General features: G+C 60.5%; 3 protein-coding genes across 4 annotated transcripts in view; 1 reads left to right on the top strand and 2 right to left on the bottom strand.

The window, feature by feature from the left end:
* The window catches only part of NIPSNAP1 (nipsnap homolog 1), a 173,113-nt gene extending 164,439 nt beyond the window's left edge, over window positions 1-8,674 (bottom strand). Inside the window, exon 1 of the mRNA XM_050806838.1 lies at window positions 8,671-8,674. The gene's annotated coding sequence lies outside the window, so the exon portion shown is untranslated. The remainder of the gene's footprint in view (window positions 1-8,670) is intronic.
* Window positions 5,996-17,822, top strand: CABP7 (calcium binding protein 7). Its single transcript, XM_050806845.1, has 5 exons — window positions 5,996-6,526; window positions 13,651-13,794; window positions 14,633-14,745; window positions 15,058-15,211; window positions 15,446-17,822. The coding sequence occupies exons 1-5, from the start codon at window positions 6,418-6,420 to the stop codon at window positions 15,571-15,573; spliced, it is 648 nt and encodes a 215-aa protein (XP_050662802.1). The 5' UTR covers window positions 5,996-6,417; the 3' UTR covers window positions 15,574-17,822.
* Window positions 16,935-22,124, bottom strand: part of ZMAT5 (zinc finger matrin-type 5) — a 357,894-nt gene continuing 352,704 nt past the window's right edge. For both annotated transcript variants that reach the window (XM_050806848.1, XM_050806847.1), the window contains one exon: window positions 16,935-17,325. In XM_050806848.1, the coding sequence (XP_050662805.1) occupies window positions 17,196-17,325 (130 nt within the window). In that variant the 3' untranslated portion in view covers window positions 16,935-17,195. The remainder of the gene's footprint in view (window positions 17,326-22,124) is intronic.

The following is a 22,124-nucleotide window of genomic DNA, read 5'->3' as shown; positions in this document are numbered from 1 at the left end:
GCCCAGGGACTCGATGAATACTAGCCTTTGACTTCAGAGGGGTGAGCTCCCTGTCTCTGGAGGTGTGCAAACAGGCTGCACCCAGGCCACATGGTGGCAGGCAAAGACAGCAGGTCATGCACAGGGAAGGGGCAGGGTTGGACTGGATAACTGAAGCCAGATCAATCATTTGGTCCTCTTGGGAAAGAATTCAAGATGTTCAGTCTCCTGCTCTCCATTCCTGCTCTAGAAGTACTTCCACAAAGAGAGAGGGACAGGGGCAGGGCAGGGCAGGGCAGCAGGAAGGGTCCAGTCAGCCAAAGATGGGGAGGCAGCCACAGCGTGAACACTCAGCCCAAGGCAGGTGTGCTAAAGGCTCCTGGTCCATGACATTGCCAGCTGACGCCAGAATATTTGTGCTGTCCTGGGCCCTGGGCTCAGCGTCTCTCATCCCTTACTCATCCTGAGAAACAGGTGCCCTTATTCCCAGGTGAGGCACCAAAACTCAGAGCTCCAATGACTTGCCCAGGGGTTGATAAACCCTTTAATGAAGCCATGCCTGTGCCCCCTAGCAGGACAAGGTGTGCCCGGCGAGGCCACAGAGCTGACCTGGCAGCACCTGTATATTTTAATGAACCCATTGTCCAGAAGAGGAAATCAAAGTGGAGAGGGTGTAACATAGCACCAAGTTCAAGGTCATCGTGGGACCGTTGATCACAGCCCTACTGGAGCTGCCGGTCCTGCTAGGAGAGAAGGAGGAGGGGAATTACCTGTGGTGGAAAGTGGGTATTCAGGGAGGGCAGAATCTATGGCCTCTGCTCCTTGCTAAGGAACAATGTTGTTCCAAGAACCTGCTGGGGACAGTGTCTGGAGGTGAATAAAATATTAATTTACCCGCAAACTCCTGAAGTCTATTTCAACACCTGCGCAGCTCCTGGTTGAAGTGGAAGCTTATGCACAAACCCTTTATGTGACACAGAGAGATGCAGAGAGGAGGGGGACAGGGCCCTGGGGGACTGCAGGGTCCCAGCTTCGTTCTGCTCCAGGACCTGGCAAGGAGAGGTGACTTTCTTCCACCTATCACCTTAGGCTAATGCCCGGGCCGACGGGAGCTGGGGCCTCTTCTCAGGCAGCAGCCGCCCCAGGCAAGTTGGTCTCATCAGAGGCAACAGACTGAGGCAGGGATCTGGGAGCCCAGAGCAATTAGGAGCTGCCTCTCGCCTTGTCTCCCGCCAGCTGCCACAGCTGTCACTCAGGAAGTGGGCCGGCAGCAAGGGCTAGGCCTGCAGTACCCATGGTCCCCCTCCCATCTGTGAAGGTTCTGATCCCTGGGGCAGCCTCCCAGCCAGCAGCCTGGCCAGGCACTGGGCATAGATGGAGGCCCAGAGGACACAAGGGACAGGATCTCTGTGATTTCCTAAGCGGGACATCCCCAGGTTCCTCTCACCCCTATCCAGACTCAGTTTCCCTCTGAAGCATTGGTTCTAACCCTGGCTCTACCCTGGAAGCATGTAGAGGAGCTTTAGAAGAATACTCCTGCAAAGTTCTGCTCCCAGCCCAGACCAACGGAAGCAGAACCTTTCGGGGGGATGCAGGGCCACGGACTTGAATGTGTGGCAGGGCGAGCCAGGATTTTGCAGTTATTGACATCATCCCTGCCCTGAGGCTGGGAGCTTCTTTCCTCTGGAGAACATGTCTCCCCTCCCTTCCAGCTGAACCCAGTGCAGCCAGGGGAGACTGTCCTGGCATGACCTTGAACTTGATGCTTACACCCTCTCCACTTTGATTTCCTTGTCTGGACAATGGGTTCATTGATAGCCTTGGCCAGCTCTCCTAGGTCCCTCCATAGCTTCACCCTCCGCAGCTGGGCCCTTAGCCTGAGAGGGAGGCTCAGAAGGTCCAGTCTCGGACAGCAGCACCAGGCACTGTCACCTCAGCAGATCCCTGCAGCAAGCTGTGTGGTGGCAGCAACTCCATCGTACAGGGACGCAAACTGAGGCCAGGGCAGGGGCTACACTCAAGGCATAGAGCTGGTAGCAGGGGTCAGGCTTCATCCCAGCCACACTGGACTCCGAGTCCAGTGCTCTTTTCCCATCACTAAGTTCCTTCCCCCAAATTGCAACAAATTCAAGGGTCTGTCCCCTTCACTCTGTTTCCCTCACATGGACTCTTCCCTGTTGTCCTTTCCGCTCCTGTCACCTTCAGGAGCCGGGCATGTGAGTGTTCAGAAGGAGGTGGCCAGAGAAGAGCAGGGATCTCAGCAGTTGGGGCCTCTGGGTTCTGGCCTGCACCCCCTCTCAGCTCGGTCTGCATCTTCGAGTCTATAAATTCCATTATTCATTAGTCGACTTCGGGAGTTTGCCCGGACAATGAATATTTTATTCACCTCCAGACACTGTCCCCAGTGGGTTCTTGGAACAATATTGTTCCTCAGCCAAGGAGCAGAGGCCATAGCCTCTGGCCTCCCGGGACACCCCCTCCCTACCACCACTACCTCCCCTCCTCCAGTACCTTCTCCCCCAGCAGGAGCCCTGGCTTGGGTAGGGCTGCAGTTATTGGTCCCAGCATGACCTTGAACTTGATGCTTACACTCTCTTCACTTTGATTTCCTTGTCTGGACAGTGGGTTCATTGATAGCCTTGGCCGGCACTGGTGGGTCCCTTCACAGCTGCACACTGGGCCCTAGGCTCTGCCGGGAGCTCTCCCTGGTGCTGAATGTGGCAAGCGGATGCTGGCCTCAGACAAGAAGTCTCTGGCCAGGGGGGCAGGGATTATGCTGCTCTTGAAAGGAGTGGGCTCCAGTCTCAGGGGGGAAGAGTCTGGCCTCTGGACAGGGTAGTTCCCACCTCTCTCCCCTTGTCTCCTCCCCACTCGGGGAACCCCATCCCCAGAATCACAGGTTTCAGCGAGTCACCTCTCCCAGTGTCTCCAGCCCCCTGAGCCAATGATTAGTCAGCAAGGCCTGTGGAGAACCCCTCTGGGGAGGACCTGAGGCCCAGGCATCTCCCGGTGGGCACCCAGGGAGTGCAGTGTGATGGCAGCAGCACCTTCCCCAGATGGGGGAGCGACAGACATAATTCACACCCTGTGATCATGCCATCTGCTACCCCATGACGCACAGAGGAGAGGACGGGGCTGCAATGCCGAAGGGCGGGGGCTGAGCGGGCAGTCATTCATTCATTAATTCTCTCATTCATTCATTTGGCAGATGTTCATCCAGCCCCAGCCACCTTAGCCCATCCCAGTCCTGTGCCAAGCATGGGTCTGGAGAACCCAGACCTAGACCTGCCCTTCAGAGCTAAGAGAGGTCCTCTCACACTTCTGAGCTTTTGCCCACCCTCCTCCTGATCCCTGGAATTCCCTTGACTTGAAAAAAAAAAGCCACCATGGGCCACGCTTGTAATCCCAGCACTTTAGGAGGCCAAGGCGGGTGGATCACTTGAGATCAGGAGTTTGAGACCAGCCTGGCCAACATGTTCTCTATGAAAAATACAAAAATTGGCCTGGCGCGGTGGCTCAAGCCTGCGATCCCAGCACTTTGGGAGGCCAAAATGGGCGGATCACGAGGTCAGGAGATCGAGACCATCCTGGCTAACACGGTGAAACCCCGTCTCTACTAAAAAATACAAAAAACTAGCTGGGTGAGGTGGCGGGCGCCTGTAGTCCCAGCTACTCGGGAGGCTGAGGCAGGAGAATGGCGTAAACCCGGGAGGCGGAGTTTGCAGTGAGCTGAGATCTGGCCACTGCACTCCAGCCTGGGCAACAGAGCGAGATTCCATCTCAAAAAAACAAAAAAACAAAAATTAGCTGGGCGTGATAGCATGTGCCTGTAGTCCCAGCTCCTCGGGAGGCTGAGGCATGAGAATTGTTTGAACCTGGGAGACGGAGGTTGCAGTGCAATCCAGCCTGGGCAACAGAGCAAGACTCCGCTTCAAAAAAAAAAAAAAAATCCACCTGGACAGCAAGGCCAGGAGCTTCCCCTTCACAGGGCGAGTACCAACACACTCTGCAGCAGCCTCCCAGGGAGTCACTGGGAGCTGGTTTCCTGCCAACCTCTCAGCAGGCTCTAGCCCACCCTCCTTTGACCCAGGGGTTCTGATTTAGAACTGACAGACCTGGGCCGGCACAGCCTGGACATTTAGTAAACGTGGAACGACTGAGCTGCTGCTGTGCCTCACTCTCTCAATCAATTCTCAAAGCTATAATTATTATTAATTCTTATTCCTTGGGAGTGATGGTCATGCAATAGGAAACTCCCAAGAGTTTCAGGGAGGTGCTGCCTGGCACCTTTCCTACATTATGTCACTTCATCCTCACCACTGCCTGGGATGCCGCACTGCCACCTTAACTTCACAGGCGGGGAAACTGAGGCCATGGCAGGTTAAGGGACATGACCGTAGTCCCACAGTGAGGAGATGGTGGATGCAGAAGCCCCAATCTGCCTGGCTGTTGGCGCTGGGTTCTTTCTTCCTCAAGTCTCTGCTCCATCAAATACACTGGGGAAGCTAAAGGCATTCAGCTGTAGCAGCGGAAGTTCAGAATATGGGACAGGTGGGCAAGCAGAGTTTGGAGTGGGGTGGGAGCTTTTCTGGGGCTGCTCTCACCTCCAGCCCCCCATCCCAGTGGGCAGCCAGCTGGCCTGGGGAGACGGACAGACAGTTGGGGTCCTTCCTGGCTCCTCTGCAGGTTACAGATGTTTCTAGGAGCTCCCTCCAGAGCAGGGCCCAGGAAGTGCTGGGCCCAGGCTGGGCCAACCCCAATTGGCTGGGGCTAGCATCTCTCACTGAGCCCCTTCTCCCCAGACCCTGAGACAAGGCTGTGATTAATCAGTAACAAAAACAGAAACAAGCAGAAAAGTGTAATTAGCTTGGGAAGGGCAGGGCAGGGCTGGGTAGGGCTATGCAATCAGCATTCCTGCTGGGACCTTTAGCTGATTGGGCCAAAGGGGGCAGGGAGGTGGTCCCAATAGGGGGATTCAGGGGAGCACCCAGAGATGGGGCCACAGCCAGGCCAGAAGGTCACCTCCTCCCATGCACATCTGTGCACCATATGCCCACACCACTCCCAGCCCCAGGGCCTGCACACCTCCCCGGGCCTGCCGGCGTACAACCTTTCCACACACAGGTGGCCACACGCTCCCGACATTTGTCCATCTGCATATGGAGTCACAGACACCTGTGCACGTGCCCAGTGGCACACACACGCCCTCATGGATAGCAGACATATGCACACGCAGGCTGCTCCCTCAAACACCTGCCCCCACCCCAGCTCTGGGGTGCCCACGTGCCCTGGGGCCTGGGGAAGCCCTGCACATACATTAGGTCTGACCTGCAGCCATGTGAACTGGCAGGCCCTCACACCAGACCCCACAGGCACCGGGCCATGTCACTGTCCCGAACTGCCCTGGGGGCCATGAGACACTTTGGCTTCTCTTCTGCAAGCTGAAAGGTAGGGGCTTGGGAAGGGTCCAGGACTGGGGCCCCATTGTGGGGAGCAAGGTCAGCGGCAGAGTGTCAGTCATAGGCAGGGCAGGAAGTCTACCCCAGACGTGTACCCAGCTCTTACCTGCTGTCCCTGCCCTGTGACCTTGGTCAACGTCCTTCTCAGCCTCAGTTTCCCCACCTTAGAGCCTCCTGGCACGGAAACGGTGATTCTTCTTGAGGACCCAGGTGCTTGGGGCCGGTATCACCTCTCTGGGTCTCCTGTTCTTAGTTCCCGGCTCTCTGCTCCTGGTGCGTGGATGGGGGGAGGTGAGCCAAGAGGCAGGAAGGAGGACCCCCGCAACCCAACCCCTCCCTGGTCCTAGTGGCTGCAGACTTAGGGCGAGGGGGGCCAGTGATCAGAGGGGAGCCCTAGTGGGAAAGGGGAATCGGGGCCGAAGGGGAGAGGGAGCCCCTGGCAGGTTTGGGGCGGCCGCTCAGGGGCCGGCGGCGGGAAGGGGCGGGCTGGGGGTGGGGAGCGCGGAGGGGGCGGGCGGGCGGCTGGCGGGGGAGGCGGGGAGCGCAGCCAGCGCGGCACAGAGCGAGCGAGCAAGCGAGCGGAGAAGCGCCTAGAGCCTGAGCGCCGGGCCGGTGGCGGCCGCGCCGGCGAGCGGACGAGCGGGCGGCGAGCAGCGCGGAGCGCGCGGGGCACCGAGAAGCGGGCGCGGCGGGCACCGCGGACGGCAGCGGGAGCTCTCGGAAAGGCCAGAGCGGCGCCGCCCACGCCGCCCCTGCGGGGCCCCGGCTGGGAGCCCGACAAGGGAGCGGGCGGCATGGCCTGGCGGCCCGGGGCGCGGGGGCGCTAGGCCCCCGGAGGGGCGCCCCCCGCCTCGCCGCTGCCGCCGCCGCCCTCCGCAGCCGCGCGCCCCGCCCGCTCCAGCCGCCCCCGGGGCCGCCACCGGCCCATGAGCCCCGGCCTCAAAGTTTGCGGCGGGCGGGCGGGCGCGGAGCCTCCAAGATGCCGTTCCACCCGGTGACGGCGGCGTTGATGTACCGGGGCATCTACACCGTGCCCAACCTGCTGTCGGAGCAGCGCCCGGTGGACATCCCGGAGGACGAGCTGGAGGGTGAGTGTCCGCCGGGACCCCCGCCCCGCCGGCCCTCCTACCTGTGCGCCCAGGTGAAGCGCCGGCCAGGGGCGCGGGGGCGGGGGGCGGTCCGCAGGTGCCGGCTGCCAGGTGGGCGCCCCAGCGAGCAGCTGCGCGCGGCGGCAGGACCGGTCCGCACTCCAAGGCGCCGCTGTGGGGGTCGCCCAGGCGGAGGGCGGCCCAGACCCTGCCCGCGTGGCCCCCCGCGCTGCGGAAACTTGCCGGGCCCCGCAGCGGGGTCACGGGGCCGCGCAGTCCGCGGTGACGGTGCGGCAACGCGGCAGACTGGGGCTGGGGTCCGCGCTGAGCCCCCAGCGCCGGCCCGGCCGGAGCACCCGCATCCTGATCCCCTCCGCGGCGCCCGCCCGCGGCTCTCTGCTCACATTGACATTCCGCTCGTGTCGCTTTAAAAATTCAATCTGCTCGGGCAGCAGAAGAAGGGGAGAGGGCGACTGCCCTGCTCTTGCCCGCTGCCGGGCCGCCACCGTCCCCACCTGCGGCCGTAGCCGCTTCCCTGCAGCCCTGCGGGGACCCCTAGCCCGGCGCGCCGGGAAGGCGGCCCGGGAGGCGGTGGCGACAACAAGTGGCCGGATTGGGCGGCTCAGTCGCGATAGCCAAGCCTGGAAGGGAAAGCTAGAGAGGCCAGGACCCAAACCTGCCCCCACCCTGTTCTCCTTGCCTCTCAGACACGCAGAAGGATGGCCGGCCGCTGGCTGGGTTAGGTCAGAGTAGAGGGCAGGGGCAGGGGTCCGGGACAGTGTGTCCTGAGGAGCAGTGAGACCCCTGGGGCCTGCCCAGCTCCTTCCCTGCTGGGCTGGGGGAGGTGCTCAGGTTTCCCCTCCCCCCAGACCTCCTGGAGCCCCCATATGGAGTGGAGTGGGGGATCTGGGCTGATGGGGGTCATGGCCTCCTGGGATCTGCTTGTCTGCTGTTGCCAAGGGGCTGAGCTCACCCAGAGGATGGGCCTCTTGGGGTACCTTGGATCCAGGGGTCTCTGAGATCTGGAGGCTCATTAGGGCCTGGGAGGGTGCTGCGGAGACCAGCACAGTCAGGGAGGATGGTGGGAGCCCAGGAGAAGCCATGGAGGGAGGTCCGTCTTCAACCCAGGCCCAGGTGAGGGCAGATCTTAGAGGAGTCAGACTGGGTCGGGGGAAGATCCAGAGAGAGAAGGCAGCCTCTGCCACGCTCACTGCACCACAGGCATGAGCCACAGGCTCCTCACCAGCTGCCCCCGCAAACCCTCAGATGCCGGGAGAGCTGTGGAGACAGGGTCTGGGGTCTGATGCGGACAGGACAGATGGATGATTGGGGCCCCCTGACATGACCTCACCATTCATCCCTAAGACCCAGGGCCAGAGCCTCCTTCAGAGCCTGGGGAAAGGAGGGGTACGATGGGGGGCGAAAGATCAGGAGATGGAGCATAGGCCTTCTCTTCCCCACCTTTGTCCCCTCCAGCCCCGGGCCACCTCAAATCTCCTGCCGGTTTTTCCCTCCAGAGGTCCTCGTCCATCCATTCCTCCTGGCCATCCAGGCAGGAGTCACCATGTCTCCCAGACCCCAGGCAGCTTCCACTTCACTCCCTCCCCTTGCTCCCAGCACCCCCACCAGGACCCTGGCACCCCGACTCCAGGCTTTGCTGGGTCCCTCCTCTCCTGATCTCCAGTCCTGGAGTGCACTCCCTGAGGAAGGGGAGAGGCTGAGAGGCTGGCTGCAGGGGCGAGGGGCTGCAGGGTGGGCAGCGCAAGGGCAAGGCCGTAGGCTCCCCAACCAATGACATGGTGTGCTGGCAGGAGCCCAGCAGCGTTAGTCACCAGCCACAACAAGTGCCCTCCCTGCTTCACTCCTGTCCCCTTCTCCTGGGCCCTGGGGAGCTGAGGGGCCCTGACTCAGGGGGCATCTGAAGGGCAGGGCCCTCCCTGGGATGGGCAGGTGGGGTCGTGGAGTAGACAGATGCCTGGGTGGTCCCAGCTCATCTCTGGGCCAGTAGGCAGCTACAGATGAAGGCAAGAAGTTTTCCATGAGCAGCCCCCTTCTTGGCTGCAGGTGCCCTAAAAGCCCTCTGCCAGCCCCAGGTCCCTTTCAGCAGTCCTTGAATGCCAGGGCTGGCCGTTCCTGGCACGGATCCCCCTCTGCCCTCTGCAGGGCCTCATGAGTGCTCCTGCCCCAGGGCAGTCTGGGCGAGACCCAGGCCCTTTGCTGGGAGGACGCCATCAGCGGAGGAGCCACATGTGCCAGGAAGAGGGAGCTGGGCAGCCCGGGATGAAACGCTGCAGACAGTACGTGCCTGCCGCAGAAATCCAGGGGGCGGTCAGTCTGAGCGGAAAGGAGGACCAGCCAGGGAGGTGGGAAGCACAGAGTTAAGATGAGGGCTTCCAAGCCAGGCAGCGCTGGGTTTGAGTCTCTGCACCTTCAGCTCATGGAGTGACCTTGGGCAATCGCTCACCTCTCTGAGCCTTGGTTTCCCCACCTATAAAAGGGGGGCTGGTGACGGAGCATGCAGTGAAAGTACCTAGCCCAGGGGCTCAGCGACCCAGATGCAACATGAGGGGAGGCCCTGCAGGGGTAAGAGGCTGCAGCGTGCAGGGCCCAGGCCCATGAGGGTGTGCAGGAGGCTGGGCCAGAAGGGCAGGCTGGCAGGGAGGTCTGGGTGGAAAAGGCCCTGAAGGTCTGGAAAAGGTGCCTGGGGACCTGTGGCCCTGGGGAGGCATGGAGGGCAGTTGGCAGGGTAGGAACGTGGTTGTGCAGAGCTGGCCTGAGGCCCACCCAGGCCCTATGAGGGAGAGGCACGGGCTCTCCTAGATCACCTCTGTGTGCCCACCATGGCTGGGACACACACCTTTTCCAACATGCACACACAGTGGAGTCCTCCGGGAACACTGAGGCTGGTCCCAGCATCATCAGCGGACTGAGTACCTGAGGGTGGGAATGGGGTGGCTGCAAGTCCTAGGCCTTTCTGGCCGAAGAGAGGAGGAAGGAGTCAGACCTCCAGGCAGACAGTCCCCAGGGCAGGGCTCTGGGGCTGACACTTGGCCTGCCCAGTCAGTGAGTGGAGCCTTCATTGAGAGTGGCCGAATGGGGGCCTTTAGGGCAGGGGAGGCTGGGGAGTCCCCTTTCCTACCTCTCTGCCCTGCAAGCCCAGCAGCCGCCTCTGCACAGCCAAAAGCTCAGGGAGGCCAGAGTGGTGGGGCATGGGGCCAGTGCGGCGGAGAGTAGCAGCCGCTGCGGAGGATGGACACTACCCTCTTCAGTGACCTCCAACCAGTGCCCGTCCTCTGGACTCCGGCTCCCTGATGGAGTGTGGATGTCCCTTGGAGTCTGCTGGGGACTTGGGCTGTGATGAAGCTCCACAGGTTGGGAAGGAGATTGGGGGGTGTCAGGCTGGAGGTGGCAGGTAGGGGACAGGTCAGCCTGGAAAGCTGGTCGCCCTGCCAGCCTATTCCCGGACCAGCATCCCCATGCCAAGATGGAGCCCGGCGGGCTTCCCTTGGCCCCACGGGACGGGAAGGGAGCAAGGCTTTCGGGGAAATGCACCCAGCTGTGGGGTGCTGATGGCACAACGGTGGCAGGAAATTGCGACACCCGCCCCACTCAGGGAGCCCCCAGCAGAGTCTGTGCTTCGGTGATAGTGCCAGAGTTGCTCCCCATTTCACAGATGAGACACCCGAGGCTTAGAGAGGGATGTGACTTGCCCAGGCCACTGGGCAGCTAAGCAGGAGAGCCAGAATCCAAGCCCACACCTCTGGTCCTGGCAACCGCCAACAGGAAGGGCGGCCTGGCGTCCCAAGCTCACTCAGTCCTCCCTCTTCTTCTGGCTCTGCTATCTGGGACGTTCTGATTTATAGCATCCATCTCTGAGCCAGGACCAGCCAGACACATGCTTGATTTTCTTGCTTAATCATCCCAGCAGCCCCATTGTACAGGTGAGCAAATACGTGCCCAAGGTCACCCCACCAGGATGTAGGAGGGCTGGGACTTGACCCTCTGTCTCTGCCGCTTCAGGCTGCCTCCCTGTCCGGGAAGGTGGTACCTGAACCTGGCCTTTGTGGGTGGGTGGGAGTCGGTTGGGGCTGGGGCTGGGCTGGGGCAGGGTTCCCAGTACAGGCAGAGGCACCGAGGTGAGACTTTGTGGTGTGTTGGATGCGCCAAGGAGGGGTGTTGAAGGGATTCATGCGTGGGGAGGTGGCAGTGTGTGGATTTACCCAGTGGCCTGGGAAGGTTAGCCTTGCCTGAGAAACAGCTGCTGGGCCCGCAGAGCCGCCTCTGAGCTCATCGCCTGCCCGTGCATCCCAATATTCACCTGCCCTTCCCTCGCTCTCCTCGGCCGAGTGCATTTTCTCAGGGTCTCCAGCAAAGCAACCCAGGGGCTCCAGCAAAGCAGCCCTGGGCTCTGGGAGCTCCCGAAGTGTAGGAGGGATGGCCTGGAGCTCAGCTCACAGCAGGCAGGGGAGGGGCAGCTCCCACTGCAGCTCCTACTGTGAGTCCAGGACTTTGCCATCCCACCCAGACATCTCCCAAGCTGGACCCCGCAGAGGAGGAAACGGAGGAGGAGGACGACGCAGAGAACAGCAGTGCCAGACCCTGGTCCTCCTTCCCCACACCAGCATCTGGCCCCCACCCGTCTTCAGCTTGATGCCCCTCTTCCACGGGTGGTCCGCAGGCAGGTGGGGATGGCGACCTTTGGGTCTGGAGAAGGGATTGAGCAGCCTCCTCAGCCTCCCCATCTGCTTCTTGGCTGCTTGGGGAGTGGAAATAAACGCGTCCCCTAACCAGGACTGTTGGTGGGCTCTGAGTAGCGGCCCACAGCGAGCAGCATGTGAACTTCCGCTCAGAAGAGCCGGAGAACTCTGTGTGCTCCAGATGGGTGGGCTCCCCACATCATTCATTCATTCATTTCATCATTCATTCAGCAAATGTTTATGCTTGAAGAGGCAGGCCCCGTTCCAGGACAGGGACACAGCCATGAGCAAGACCAGCCCCTGCCTGCTGTCATGGCCCTTGTAGTGCACAATCCAGCGTGGCCCATGTAAGGATGGGACAAGAGCAGAGCCTGTGGGGTCCCAGAGGAGGGCCAGAGCTGGCCAGTGGGGGACAGGGAGGGCACCAGGGAGATGGTGCCGTTCAAGCTGAGAACTGGGGTTGTGTCAGGGTTTGCCACAGTGAGAAGAGCACTTCAGGCAAAATGGGCCGCGTGTTCAAAGGACTGGAGATGGAGCAGTCCTGGTGCCCACAGGACCGAGAGGGCCCCTAGCCTGGATGGAGTTCAGGACACCTGGGATGGGCAGAACATGCGGCCGGGCCAGGAGGCCAACAGCAGTGGCCGGAAACCTAAGCATGTGTGTGCAGATGCCTCCAGCTCCACCTGGAGGCTCTAGGGACTGGAGTCCCCTCAGCAGCCCCCGTGGCTGTCAGGCCTCAGCTCGCACATCTCCCGTGACGGGGAGCACACCACCTCTTCGGTGACCCAGGAAAACTCGAGGTGGGAATTGACCTGGAGTTCCCAGAGTCCAGGGTTTGCAGAACCCTGTGGCCCTGGCACAGACCTCCCCGCCCAGCTGCTTCCCTGGCCCCGGGGCCACTGGTCAGGAGACAAGATTCCCAGGTCCTGGCAGGGGTGAGTGAAGGGCAAGTCCAGAGTCAGAAAGTCTGGGGGCCCAGGCAACCCTGGTGCACACACATGAGCCTGTCTGACCCTCAGGGCTTGGGTATGGACACCGGTGGGATGAGCCTGATAAGGGTGGGGCCTCCGTCCAAGCCACCTTGTTGTGTGGCCTGGGACATGTGGCCATCCTCTCTGGGCCATGGCCCCTAGTCTGTGGTGAGACCAACAGGCTGGGCTAGGCTCCCCTGTCCCCCCAAGACTAGGGAATGACTCCAAAGTGCAAGGTCCTGTGAGCAGTTTCAGGGTCCATGGACTCTGAAGGCAAGGCCTGGGCCAGCCCGAGCAGCAGCAGCTCCGAGCCCACGCTGACTCTGGGCCGGCCACCCGGCCTCTCTCAGCCTGTTTCTGGTCTGCAGCATGGGCACCTCGCCTATGTCTCTACTTTTAAACACACAGATACGCACCCTCTCTCGCATGAGAATCTTGATTCTGCCTGCTGAAAGCTAAAAGCCCACCCAGGGGAACAGCTTAAGCAAAGGCCAGGTGGCTGGCAAGCAAACAAGGGGACCCCAGGGAGCTGGAGAGAGCGCTTTGAGCCCCACCCCCTGACCCCCAAAGGCAGATGCCCTTTAGGGCCCTGCTGGGGCTGTGATGATTAAGGGACAGCAACCCTTAAAAACAGAGAAACAGAAGAGACAGAAGTACAGCTAAGGTGACAGGTGAGGAGCCTCTCAACTGTGTGCCAGGGAGTCCCCACCATCATTCTGCCCGTTTCACTGTGGGTAAAACTGAGTCCGGCCCAAGGTCACAGGTTGGGTTCCTGTTCCCCGGGCTCCCAGCACAGTGCATTGCTCACCACCTGAGTCACCGAGGTTGCCAGGCCTCAGTCTTCTACTCCGTACAGTGTGGAGGGCGACCCCCACCCAGTCTGATCTGGCCTGGACCTGGGGGGCCTCCATCCCGCCCTGTCTTCCCTGAACCAAACAGGTCTGTGCCGCCTGCCCGTCAGCCCATTAGTCTGGAGCGTGCCGCCTCACGTGGTTGCCATTAGCGAGTGTTGGCCGGTGTTAAGGATCTGAGCCTGGGGGAGGAGGCGCAGCGGGATGGGGATGGCGGGGGAGGGGGGATGGAAGGAGTGGGAGCGGGCGGGGAAGCTGTCAGCGGGGCCGGGGAGATCCAGCGTCCTCCCCTGCACGTGGTCCCCACCACATGGGGTCGTTGTGAGCACACCAGCAGAGGCCGTGAGAGCCTGGCACAATCGGATTCTGAGAAGTCACTGCTGGGGGACCCTTAGCCCTGCTTTGCTGCCCTGCTCAGCCTGCTCAGAAGTCCCAGAATACTGCACCCTTGTGTACCCTCGGGCCATGCTCTCACCAGATCTGCAGGCTCTGGGTTGGGCTCTCAAAGCCATGCTCAGGCTGCGGGGTTGGTGATCCTGGGGGTCTGGAAAGGGGGTCTGTTGGGGACCGGGGTGAAGTCCCAGCCTGCTCCATTCTCTCCTCAGAGATCCGAGAGGCCTTCAAGGTGTTTGACCGTGATGGCAATGGCTTCATCTCCAAGCAGGAGCTGGGCACAGCCATGCGCTCACTGGGTTACATGCCCAACGAGGTGGAGCTGGAGGTCATCATCCAGCGGCTGGACATGGATGGTGAGCACCCCCCCCCACCTCGGTTTCCCCACCTGGCACCTGGGCCCTGGAGGTGGGGCAGGGACTGGGGCTGGGGCCTGAGCTGCTGAGGCTGCATCCAAATTGGGTCTCTCACTCCCCTGACTCCCACCCTCAAAGTCCGTGGCAGGTTGCAGCCCAGTCTGGCCCCATTTCTCAGCCTGGAGAATTGAGGCCAGAGAGGTAGTGACAATTCCAGCCACATGCAGGGCTCAGAGACGGCTCCTCTCACTCTGTGTTGACAAGTTTTAAAGTACAGAGCAGTAAAAGGGTGCAATAAATACTCCAGTTCCCACCACCTGAGATAAAATCGCTACATGAGTTGTGTTTGCCACCTGGCATTTTATTAAGGAAAAGTTCATAAGAAGGAATGGTGATGCCAAGACCCCTCTTTATCATGCCTGGGCCCTTCTCCTGTTCTCCATCCAGAGGCCAGGTGACAGCCTGGGCAGGTTGCCCCACTCTGAGCTTCAGTTCCTGTCTATATGGTAGAGGACGGCCCACCCCAGGATGGCTGCAGGGTGCTGGGAGCAATGGAGGGTTCTGGGTGAAATAGGAGGGTCATGGCCCATCTGCTGTCTACCTCCACCTCCCCTTGTAAGGCCTCATCACACTGGGTGGCTTCAGCGTCAGCCCAGAGCCTGGCACTTGGTAGATGCCCCTGACACTGACTCAAGGCTCAGAGAAGGTGGGTACCTGCCTAAGGTCACCCAGTAGGCCCAAGGTGTATCAAGACTCCATCCCAGGTCCTCTGGGCCCTGGGCTGCGGGCCTGGGCCTGGGCCCGACCCACTGATTGATTGGCCCTGTGCCTCCTGCAGGTGACGGTCAAGTGGACTTTGAGGAGTTTGTGACCCTCCTGGGACCCAAACTCTCCACGTCAGGGATCCCAGAGAAGTTCCATGGCACTGACTTTGACACTGTCTTCTGGAAGGTATGCCCTGGCTAGTTGGGACCCAGGGCTGTGCACACTGTGGAGTGCTGTTCTGCGGCCAGTGAATGGCTGGGCCTGCACTGTAAAGGGGGGATGACCACTTCAGGCTTGTGTCCACTGGACATTTCACCTCTCAGAGGGCCATAGGCTCCCTGGGAAGGCTGGTGTTGGTCAAGGACTCTCTGGGGGAATGGAGCTAGTGTTTTCCAGCCCCCCAGAATCTGGAGGCCTGTCACTGGGCCTGTGTGGCCACGGGGTGCTGGGTGGGGGCTGTGGTGGCTGTCAGAGCACCGTGTTTTCCCCCTCTGCAAGTGCGACATGCAGAAGCTGACGGTGGACGAGCTGAAGCGGCTGCTCTATGACACCTTCTGCGAGCACCTGTCCATGAAGGACATAGAAAACATCATCATGACGGAGGAGGAGAGCCACCTGGGCACAGCCGAGGAGTGCCCCGTGGACGTGGAGAGTGAGTGACTGGCCCTGGAACCCCACGGGTGGGCTCGATGTCTTGACCAGGGGGATGCACGGTTGGGGGGGGTGTCTGCAGAGGGGGACTGGGGGCCGCCTTGCCTGTCCCAAGCCTCTGTCCCATTGGGGCACCCCATGGGATGAGCCCATGTACCGAAGGGCAAGCAGCTCCTAATTCCATTTTTTCCATGTCCCCTTCTGTCTCCCTGGTGCTCCCGGCGGGCGGCCACAGCCTGCTCCAACCAGCAGATCCGCCAGACGTGCGTACGCAAGAGTCTCATCTGCGCCTTCGCCATCGCCTTCATCATCAGTGTCATGCTCATTGCGGCCAACCAGGTGCTGCGCAGTGGCATGAAGTAGACGCCACCTGGATGCCCCATCCACCACATGCGGTGCCCGCGGCCCGCCCCACACCACCGCCACCTGCAGACCCCTCCCTTGGCCGGCTCCCTGGGCCGCCATCTGCGTGTACTTCAGGGCCTGGCTATCTGGCGAGCCCTCCCCACCCACCCGCAGGCCTCACCTGGAGCTGTGGTCTGGCTGTGGAGGGCCGGGTGGTGGCTGTGTCCTGTCCCCACCCTGTCCCCACCCTGGCCGATAAGGAGCACTCACTCTTCCTACCATCCAGGGGCTCCTGGGAAATTAAGGAGGGATTTGCACAAGAACCCCCAGGACCCAGTCGCTGCTGTGGTCCCTTGGGCAGGAGGGGGCACCCTGTGCCTGGAGACAGCAGCCTATCTGGGGCCACACAGCCAACCCAGCCCTGGTCCCTGAGGCTTGCCCAGGGCACTGGGCGGGGGGACAGGGGACAGAAAGCCTTCTCCTTGGGGAGGGTGGGAAGCCAGGGTGTCCTGGGCCCTGCTGCCTGGCATGGCCTGAGAAGGGCCTGGTCTTCTCCTGGGTCCCTTCCTCTGACCCTTGTTGGACCCCAACCCAGACCCCCTTTTTCCATGTATCTGCTGGGCCAGCCCATTTCATAGGTGAGGAACCCGAGGCTCAGGGGCTTGAGACTTGGCCTCAGTTCTTCCTTCCACAGGGATTTTCAGGAAAGGCAGAAGCTGAGGTGGTCCTGCAGCCCCCCACCTTCTGGGCCTCCCACCAGGGGCCCGGCCACCAAGGCTACATCGTCCACCACCCCAGCCTAGAGCCTAGAACTGTAGTCCAGCTGAGGAAGGAGGCAGAGCTGGGGCCTGAAGGCTCTGAGCAGCCTCCGGCCAGGGGGCTCCTCCAGGGCTGAACCTGAGGAGGGCCCCTGTACTACCTCCTGGGCCAAGAAACTGGCATAGCCCCGCACAGTCAGTGCCAAGAGGCTGCGCCAGGCCACTCTCTCAGCCCAGGGCCTGCCCTCCTGTGTCCTCTCACTTCTCTACGCCCTCAAGGCTGGAGACCCCGCTCCCATGCCCCAGCTGTGCCATCCAAAACACTTGGGCAGCAGCTCAGCATGGGCAGACATGGGGGCTGTGGATTCTTTCAGGGCGGGGATGGCAGATGGAGCCCTTGGGCTCCTTGGGCCTAGAGCCACTTCTTACTGGGCCACGGGGACAGCCACCCTGGCACACCTTCTGCCTGGCTGTGCTGAACCTCTGCTGGTCCCAAGGGAGGAGGGAGTGAGCTGGGTCACCTGGGGAAAATCTCATCTCATTCCCGCCCTGCCCGACCTCTGCCAGGGGCTAGAGAACAGAGCTGAGAGCACCCAGCGTGGGGAAACACAGCCAGACCGCTGTGGTGACAGACTTTCTTTATAAACATCTGGAAGTTTTCTGCCCCATCTTGATAAGGAGGAGGAGGCAGGTGGAGGAGAGTGGGCAGGAGCTGCCCGGTGCAGACCCAGGGCTACCCTTGCTGCGGCCGTGTCCTGAGCCTCCGTGAGGCCAACAGATGGTCTCAGAGCCTCCATGGGGCGTCACAGGAACAGGGCTTGGCTTCCTGCTTGTGACTGATGAGAAAAGTGACCACGTGGGGGTCAGTCGGGGGCAAGGGGCTCAGCCCCACTGGACTCTGGGCTGCAGGGGCCACCCCCCAGGTGGGGGTGCCCGCAGGGATGGGGGCAGCTCTTGGACTGGTGGCCAGCCCACGGGGTACTGGAAGACAGTGGTTCTGATGGGTTCAGCCCTAGAGAGAGAGAGAGAAGGGGGGAGAATTAGAGTGGGGTACAGCCCAGGCTTATGCCACTCTCGGCCCACCTGCCTCACCACCCTGGCTGTGGGGAGGGTCAGCTGCCTGCACGACTTTTCTGGAAGGCAGAGTCTCGAAAATAGGCAGACCCTCTGAGCCAGCGACCTCACCTCCAGGAACTGAGCCCAGGGAAACAGCGGGGTTGCGGGCAGACACTGAGCTACGAGAACAGCCATGGGACAATGGGAATAACCTTCGTGTCCACCTGTGGGGGACTGATTCAATACATATGCACGTCCACAGCAGAGAATGCCATGCGGCCTGTGTCAGAATTCAGGCAGACCTATATGCACTGATGAGGAAAGACATACTGTGTGATAGGGAGAAAAAGCAGCTTATAAAATAATGTATATAGCATGATACTATTTTTGTTTAAAAATATATAAAATATATAAATGCATAAAAAAATCCTGGAAGACACAGCAAAATGTTAACAGTGGTTCTATCTGAGTGGTGCCATTATGGGTGACTTTTTTACTCCTTTATACTTCTCAAAAGTTTTACAAGCACGCAAGCCTTTGAAATCAGAAAAAAATACTGTCTAAATGTTTTTAAAAAGCCTCATTTCTCATGCTACTCACTGTCCTCCTCCTCAACGTCCACCCCGAGCCACCTCCCCTGGAACTCAGGGTCCATGTAAGCACTTGCCCTAGGAGAAGCATCCTCCATGCCCAGCCTGGGGCACCCTGCCAAGGCCCAGTGAGGGTCGCCCCCATTCTTCCTCCTGTCCCACACTCAGATTCTTCTGGCCTTGGGCCCCACCCAGGCTGCATCTCCAGGGCCACAGGGCCCTTCTCAGGTTTCAAAGTACTTTGAACCTTTGAGCACTCTGAACTCCCAACACCCCAGCTGCCTATAAACAACCTTTCTGGAAGGCAGAGCCTCGAAAACATGCAGACCTTTTGAGCCAGCAACCTCACCTCTGGGAACTGAGCCCAAGGGAATAGCGAGGTTGTGGGCAGCCACTGAGTTACAGCAATAGCCGTGAGACAATGGGAATAGCCTTCATGTCCAGCTGTGGGGGACTCAGTACATGGGCACGTCCACAGCAGAGTGCCATGCAGCTGCCGCCAAAATTCAGGCAGGAACTCATCTGTCTTCCGCATAGGACTGGAGTTCTCAGAGGATGTATACCAGGGGATAGGGGTAGGGTATATTTGTACCCCAATGCGCAGGGCCAGGCCTGGTGCCAGGAGGCCACCCAGTGACTGTGGAACAACAAAACAGCAATGCTGAAAGATCTTACTGACCAGGCGCTATTCTGGGCCACACACCATGACCAACAGAAACCTTAAGAATCCTCAGGCAAACCCCATTTTATAGATGAGGAAACTGAGGTGCAAGGAGTCGGTCACGTGACCAAGTGACACCCTCGGGATGAGGCCTGAGGGCCTGGAATGCTAGCCCCACATCGGTTGCAGGCATGGCCCTCCCACTTCAGCTCCCTCTGCTCCGGCACACCCCCACACCCCAACATCCAGCCTTTAGGCAAGGTGAGGCCCTGGCAGCTCCTGGCAGGTTCGGGGGCCCAGTGGCCAGCCCTCTGCAGACAGAGAAGGGCTTGGGCCTGCTGAGAGGGGTTTGGAGAGGCCTCTGACCTCCGAGGGGCAGGTGGGGAGCCGGAGTCAGGAGCCCTGGGAGTTTCCCCTGCTGCACCCACCCAGCCTGCCCCTCTCTGGGCCAGACCTGCCATGCAGAGTCAAGGACTCCGGGGAGCTCTGGGTGCAGCCTCCAGGACCCCCAGGTGTGAGAGGACAGGGACATCCCCTGCTTCGTGGCTCACTGCCTGCTAGAAAGCGCAGAAGGCAGCTCCTGACATGATTTATGGCACTGGGGAGATTTCATAAACTCCACCAGCCGCAGAGAAGGCGGGGAGGCTCCGCAGTTGCTGGAAGGGAGTGCCCCAGCTGCTAGCCAAGCCTGGACTCCCTGCAGGGCCACAGGGACAGTGGGGATCCCCCAGGGAGGGTATGATCCTGGGGAGCCCCTTCCCCTGAGCCTCAAGCCCTTCCTCTGGAAAATGGGGCAGATTCCCGGGAAGCTGGGACCTCCTGGGTCCAAGTCTCAGCCCCATGCCCCTGCCTGCCCTGAGGCCCCGCCAGTAGAGAGGCATACCCGGCGCCTGCCCACACACACTGGCACATTGCCAGGGCTTCAGACACGTGAGCCAAAGCCTTGGGGACATTGAGGTGCGTGTCTGGCACAACTCTGCTCGTATCTTCTCTAGTGACCTGTTTGTCCTGTGCGTGAGGACAGGAGCCACTCTCTTGCATTTCCCCAGCCTCGGTCCTAATCAGAGGAAATAGAGTCAAGGGAGGAGGATGGGCCAGGATGGCAGCACCCGCCCAGAGAGGGGTGCAAAGGAGAGATTAAGAGGGATAGAGTCACAATCTGAAGAGCCAACAGTGGGCAGCAGGGCCAGGCCTGGCTCGCCGGGGGATTAGTCTGTGTGTCTGAGGCCGCCGCTGCTCTTGACAGCTCCCTCAGGGTCAGTCTGCAGAGGGGGATAAGGGCAATGCCACCAGGATGGGGCTTCGTGGACCCTCTGCTTCCCCACATTTACAAGGAGGGCTGGCCTGGCTCACTGGGGAGGCTCGGCTCAGCCAGCGGGGGTTGGAGCCTGCAGGTCTCGGCTTCCCCAGGTGGGGTGGGCAGCCCTCTGTGCCCTGTACCCTGGGGGAGGAAGCAGATACCCTGAGAGGAAAAGGGGGGCCCCCAGACTTCCAGACCAGGCCCCGCAAGAGGCTCGAGGCTCGCAGCATTAACACCCGGGGAAAGCCCAGACAGCAGCCTAAATGCTCATTCATGCAGTCAACCTGTCCTGAGCCCCCCAAGTCTGCCCAGGCCATGCGGGAGAAGCGGGGACTGGGAGGGGTGAAGTCTCAGCTAGAGCTTCCAGGACAAGCCTGACTCTGCCAGGCAGAGAGGTGGGAGGCAGTTTCAGGCAAGAAAATAGCATGCACAAGATGCCCCCAAATCACAAATGATGCCACATCTAAGAAGCTGCCGAGTGTCCAGTGGGACCAACAGTCAGGCCAGAGGCAAGAGGTGAGAATGCGATCCCACCGGCTGTGGAGGCAGCAGGGAGGGTCCCCCCGCCCCAGCCCCAGCCCTGCAAATGGGCCTGTGGAGGCAGAGGTGGAGGAAGTGGGGCCAGGCTGCTTCAGGGCTGCTGTGTGGAGGATACCCTGTGGGAGCAGAGGGACAGGGAGGGGCCGCTGTAGCCCCCAAGACAGCCAGGGCGGAGGAAGAACGCTGTTCCTGCAGCACTGCCTCCAGGCCAGAGAGGGAGCCAGGAAGAAAGTGAGGTAGCCTCGCGGAGGGCTGGGACTGGAATCCACCCCCTCCCATCAAGGAGGGTAGGGGGCGTGGATGCAGTGGAGGGGCTCAAAGCCCGGGGCCCAGGGAAAGGCTGCGAGGCTTCAGGAGACCAGCCTGCCCGGAGACGGTTATGGATGCCCAAGGCAGCAATGGCAAAAGCAGGAATAAACGGTCACCTCCCTTCCCACAGCCCCTTTTTCTCAAGGCTGGACAGGCCTGCTCTGCCTAGAGAATAATTCATTTTGGCCCCAAGCTCTCAGGAGGCTGGAGGAAGTCAGGTGGCAGATCCCCTGGAAGGGGCCAGGCTGGGTGGCCAGAGGGAGAATGGCCCAGAGCACAGGGCTCAGACCCCCTAGAGCCGAGGTGGGCCCCAGTTGCAGAGCCCATTTCCAAAACAGTCACTGCCATCCGGGCAGCCTGCTGCTGCCACTGCCACTACCCACAGCTGCACGGAGCCCTGGGCCAGCCCTGAACTTCATGTCAGAGGCAGTCTGGGGTCCGGACACAGAGCAGGGACATAGCTCTCTCTCAAGTGAGGGCCAAGGGCAGCAGGGCGCATGTGATCAGGATGGCCCCACCTCCTGGAGAGGTTAAGATTCCTCAGCTGCAAAATGGGGGTGCCAATCTCCCTGAATGCCCCAAACACTGGGAACACCATAAGCACCAAACTCAATTCTCATATGGTTGCCACTTCAACCTGTGACTGGAGCTAGTCATTCAGCCTCAGTTTCCCCATCTTGTCCCCTAGTCCCCCGAGTCTCAGATTCACAGTGCCTTGTGTCAGCACAGGGATGCATCTGTCTGGAACCCAGGCAAGGACTCTCGGACACCCCATCTCTACCCCACCCATTGGCGCTCACTCCAGCCACAGGCACTCCATGAAGCCTTGTCACAGCCCCAAGAGACAGCCGGGCCTCTGTGACTCGCTCCTGGTGGAGGACACCATGGAGCCAGAGCAGGGAGGCGAGGGGCTGGTGTAACCCGGTTAGCAGGTGGCAGAGTGAGGATGGGACCCACAGGGGGCCTGTCCAAGGAGCGGCACAGGGCCAGAGCTTTCTTGGCAGCCTCCAACCAGCCCAAACCTCTTGTACATGGGCTGAAGGAGTCTGGGGTGTAGGATGTGGATCCCTGGATAGCAGCCAGTCCCAAGGGAGGTACTCATATGCCCAAAGACAGGATAGAACCCCTTTAAACAGGACCCTTCAGATAGGACCAGGAGGAGAGAATGTCACACTCCAACGTTTGAGTCATGTGTGTATCATATATACTTTTAAGGTGGGGAGACAAAAACTGAACACAGATTTAAAATAAAAGTAAAAGGGAAAGTTAGTTTTAAAACACCTTTACTGGCCGGGTGCGGTGGCTCATGCCTGTAATCCCGGCACTTTGAGAGGCTGAGGCAGGTGGATCACCTG

The sequence above is a fragment of the Macaca thibetana genome, chromosome 10, assembly GCF_024542745.1.
Source record: "Macaca thibetana thibetana isolate TM-01 chromosome 10, ASM2454274v1, whole genome shotgun sequence".
Lineage (NCBI taxonomy): Eukaryota > Metazoa > Chordata > Mammalia > Primates > Cercopithecidae > Macaca > Macaca thibetana.
The sequence above is the reverse complement of the archived record's forward strand: the minus strand, read 5'-3'. Positions and strand labels throughout refer to the sequence as shown.

What these genes read in the sequence shown, in the direction of transcription:
- CABP7 (XM_050806845.1), top strand. Translation starts at nt 6,418, where the DNA reads ATGCCGTTCCACCCGGTGACGGCGGCGTTGATGTACCGGGGCATCTAC. An exon ending in CCAGCGGCTGGACATGGATG is followed by an intron (nt 13,795 to 14,632) that starts GTGAGCACCCCC and finishes TGCCTCCTGCAG; the next exon opens with GTGACGGTCAAGTGGACTTT. An exon ending in GTGCCCCGTGGACGTGGAGA is followed by an intron (nt 15,212 to 15,445) that starts GTGAGTGACTGG and finishes GGGCGGCCACAG; the next exon opens with CCTGCTCCAACCAGCAGATC.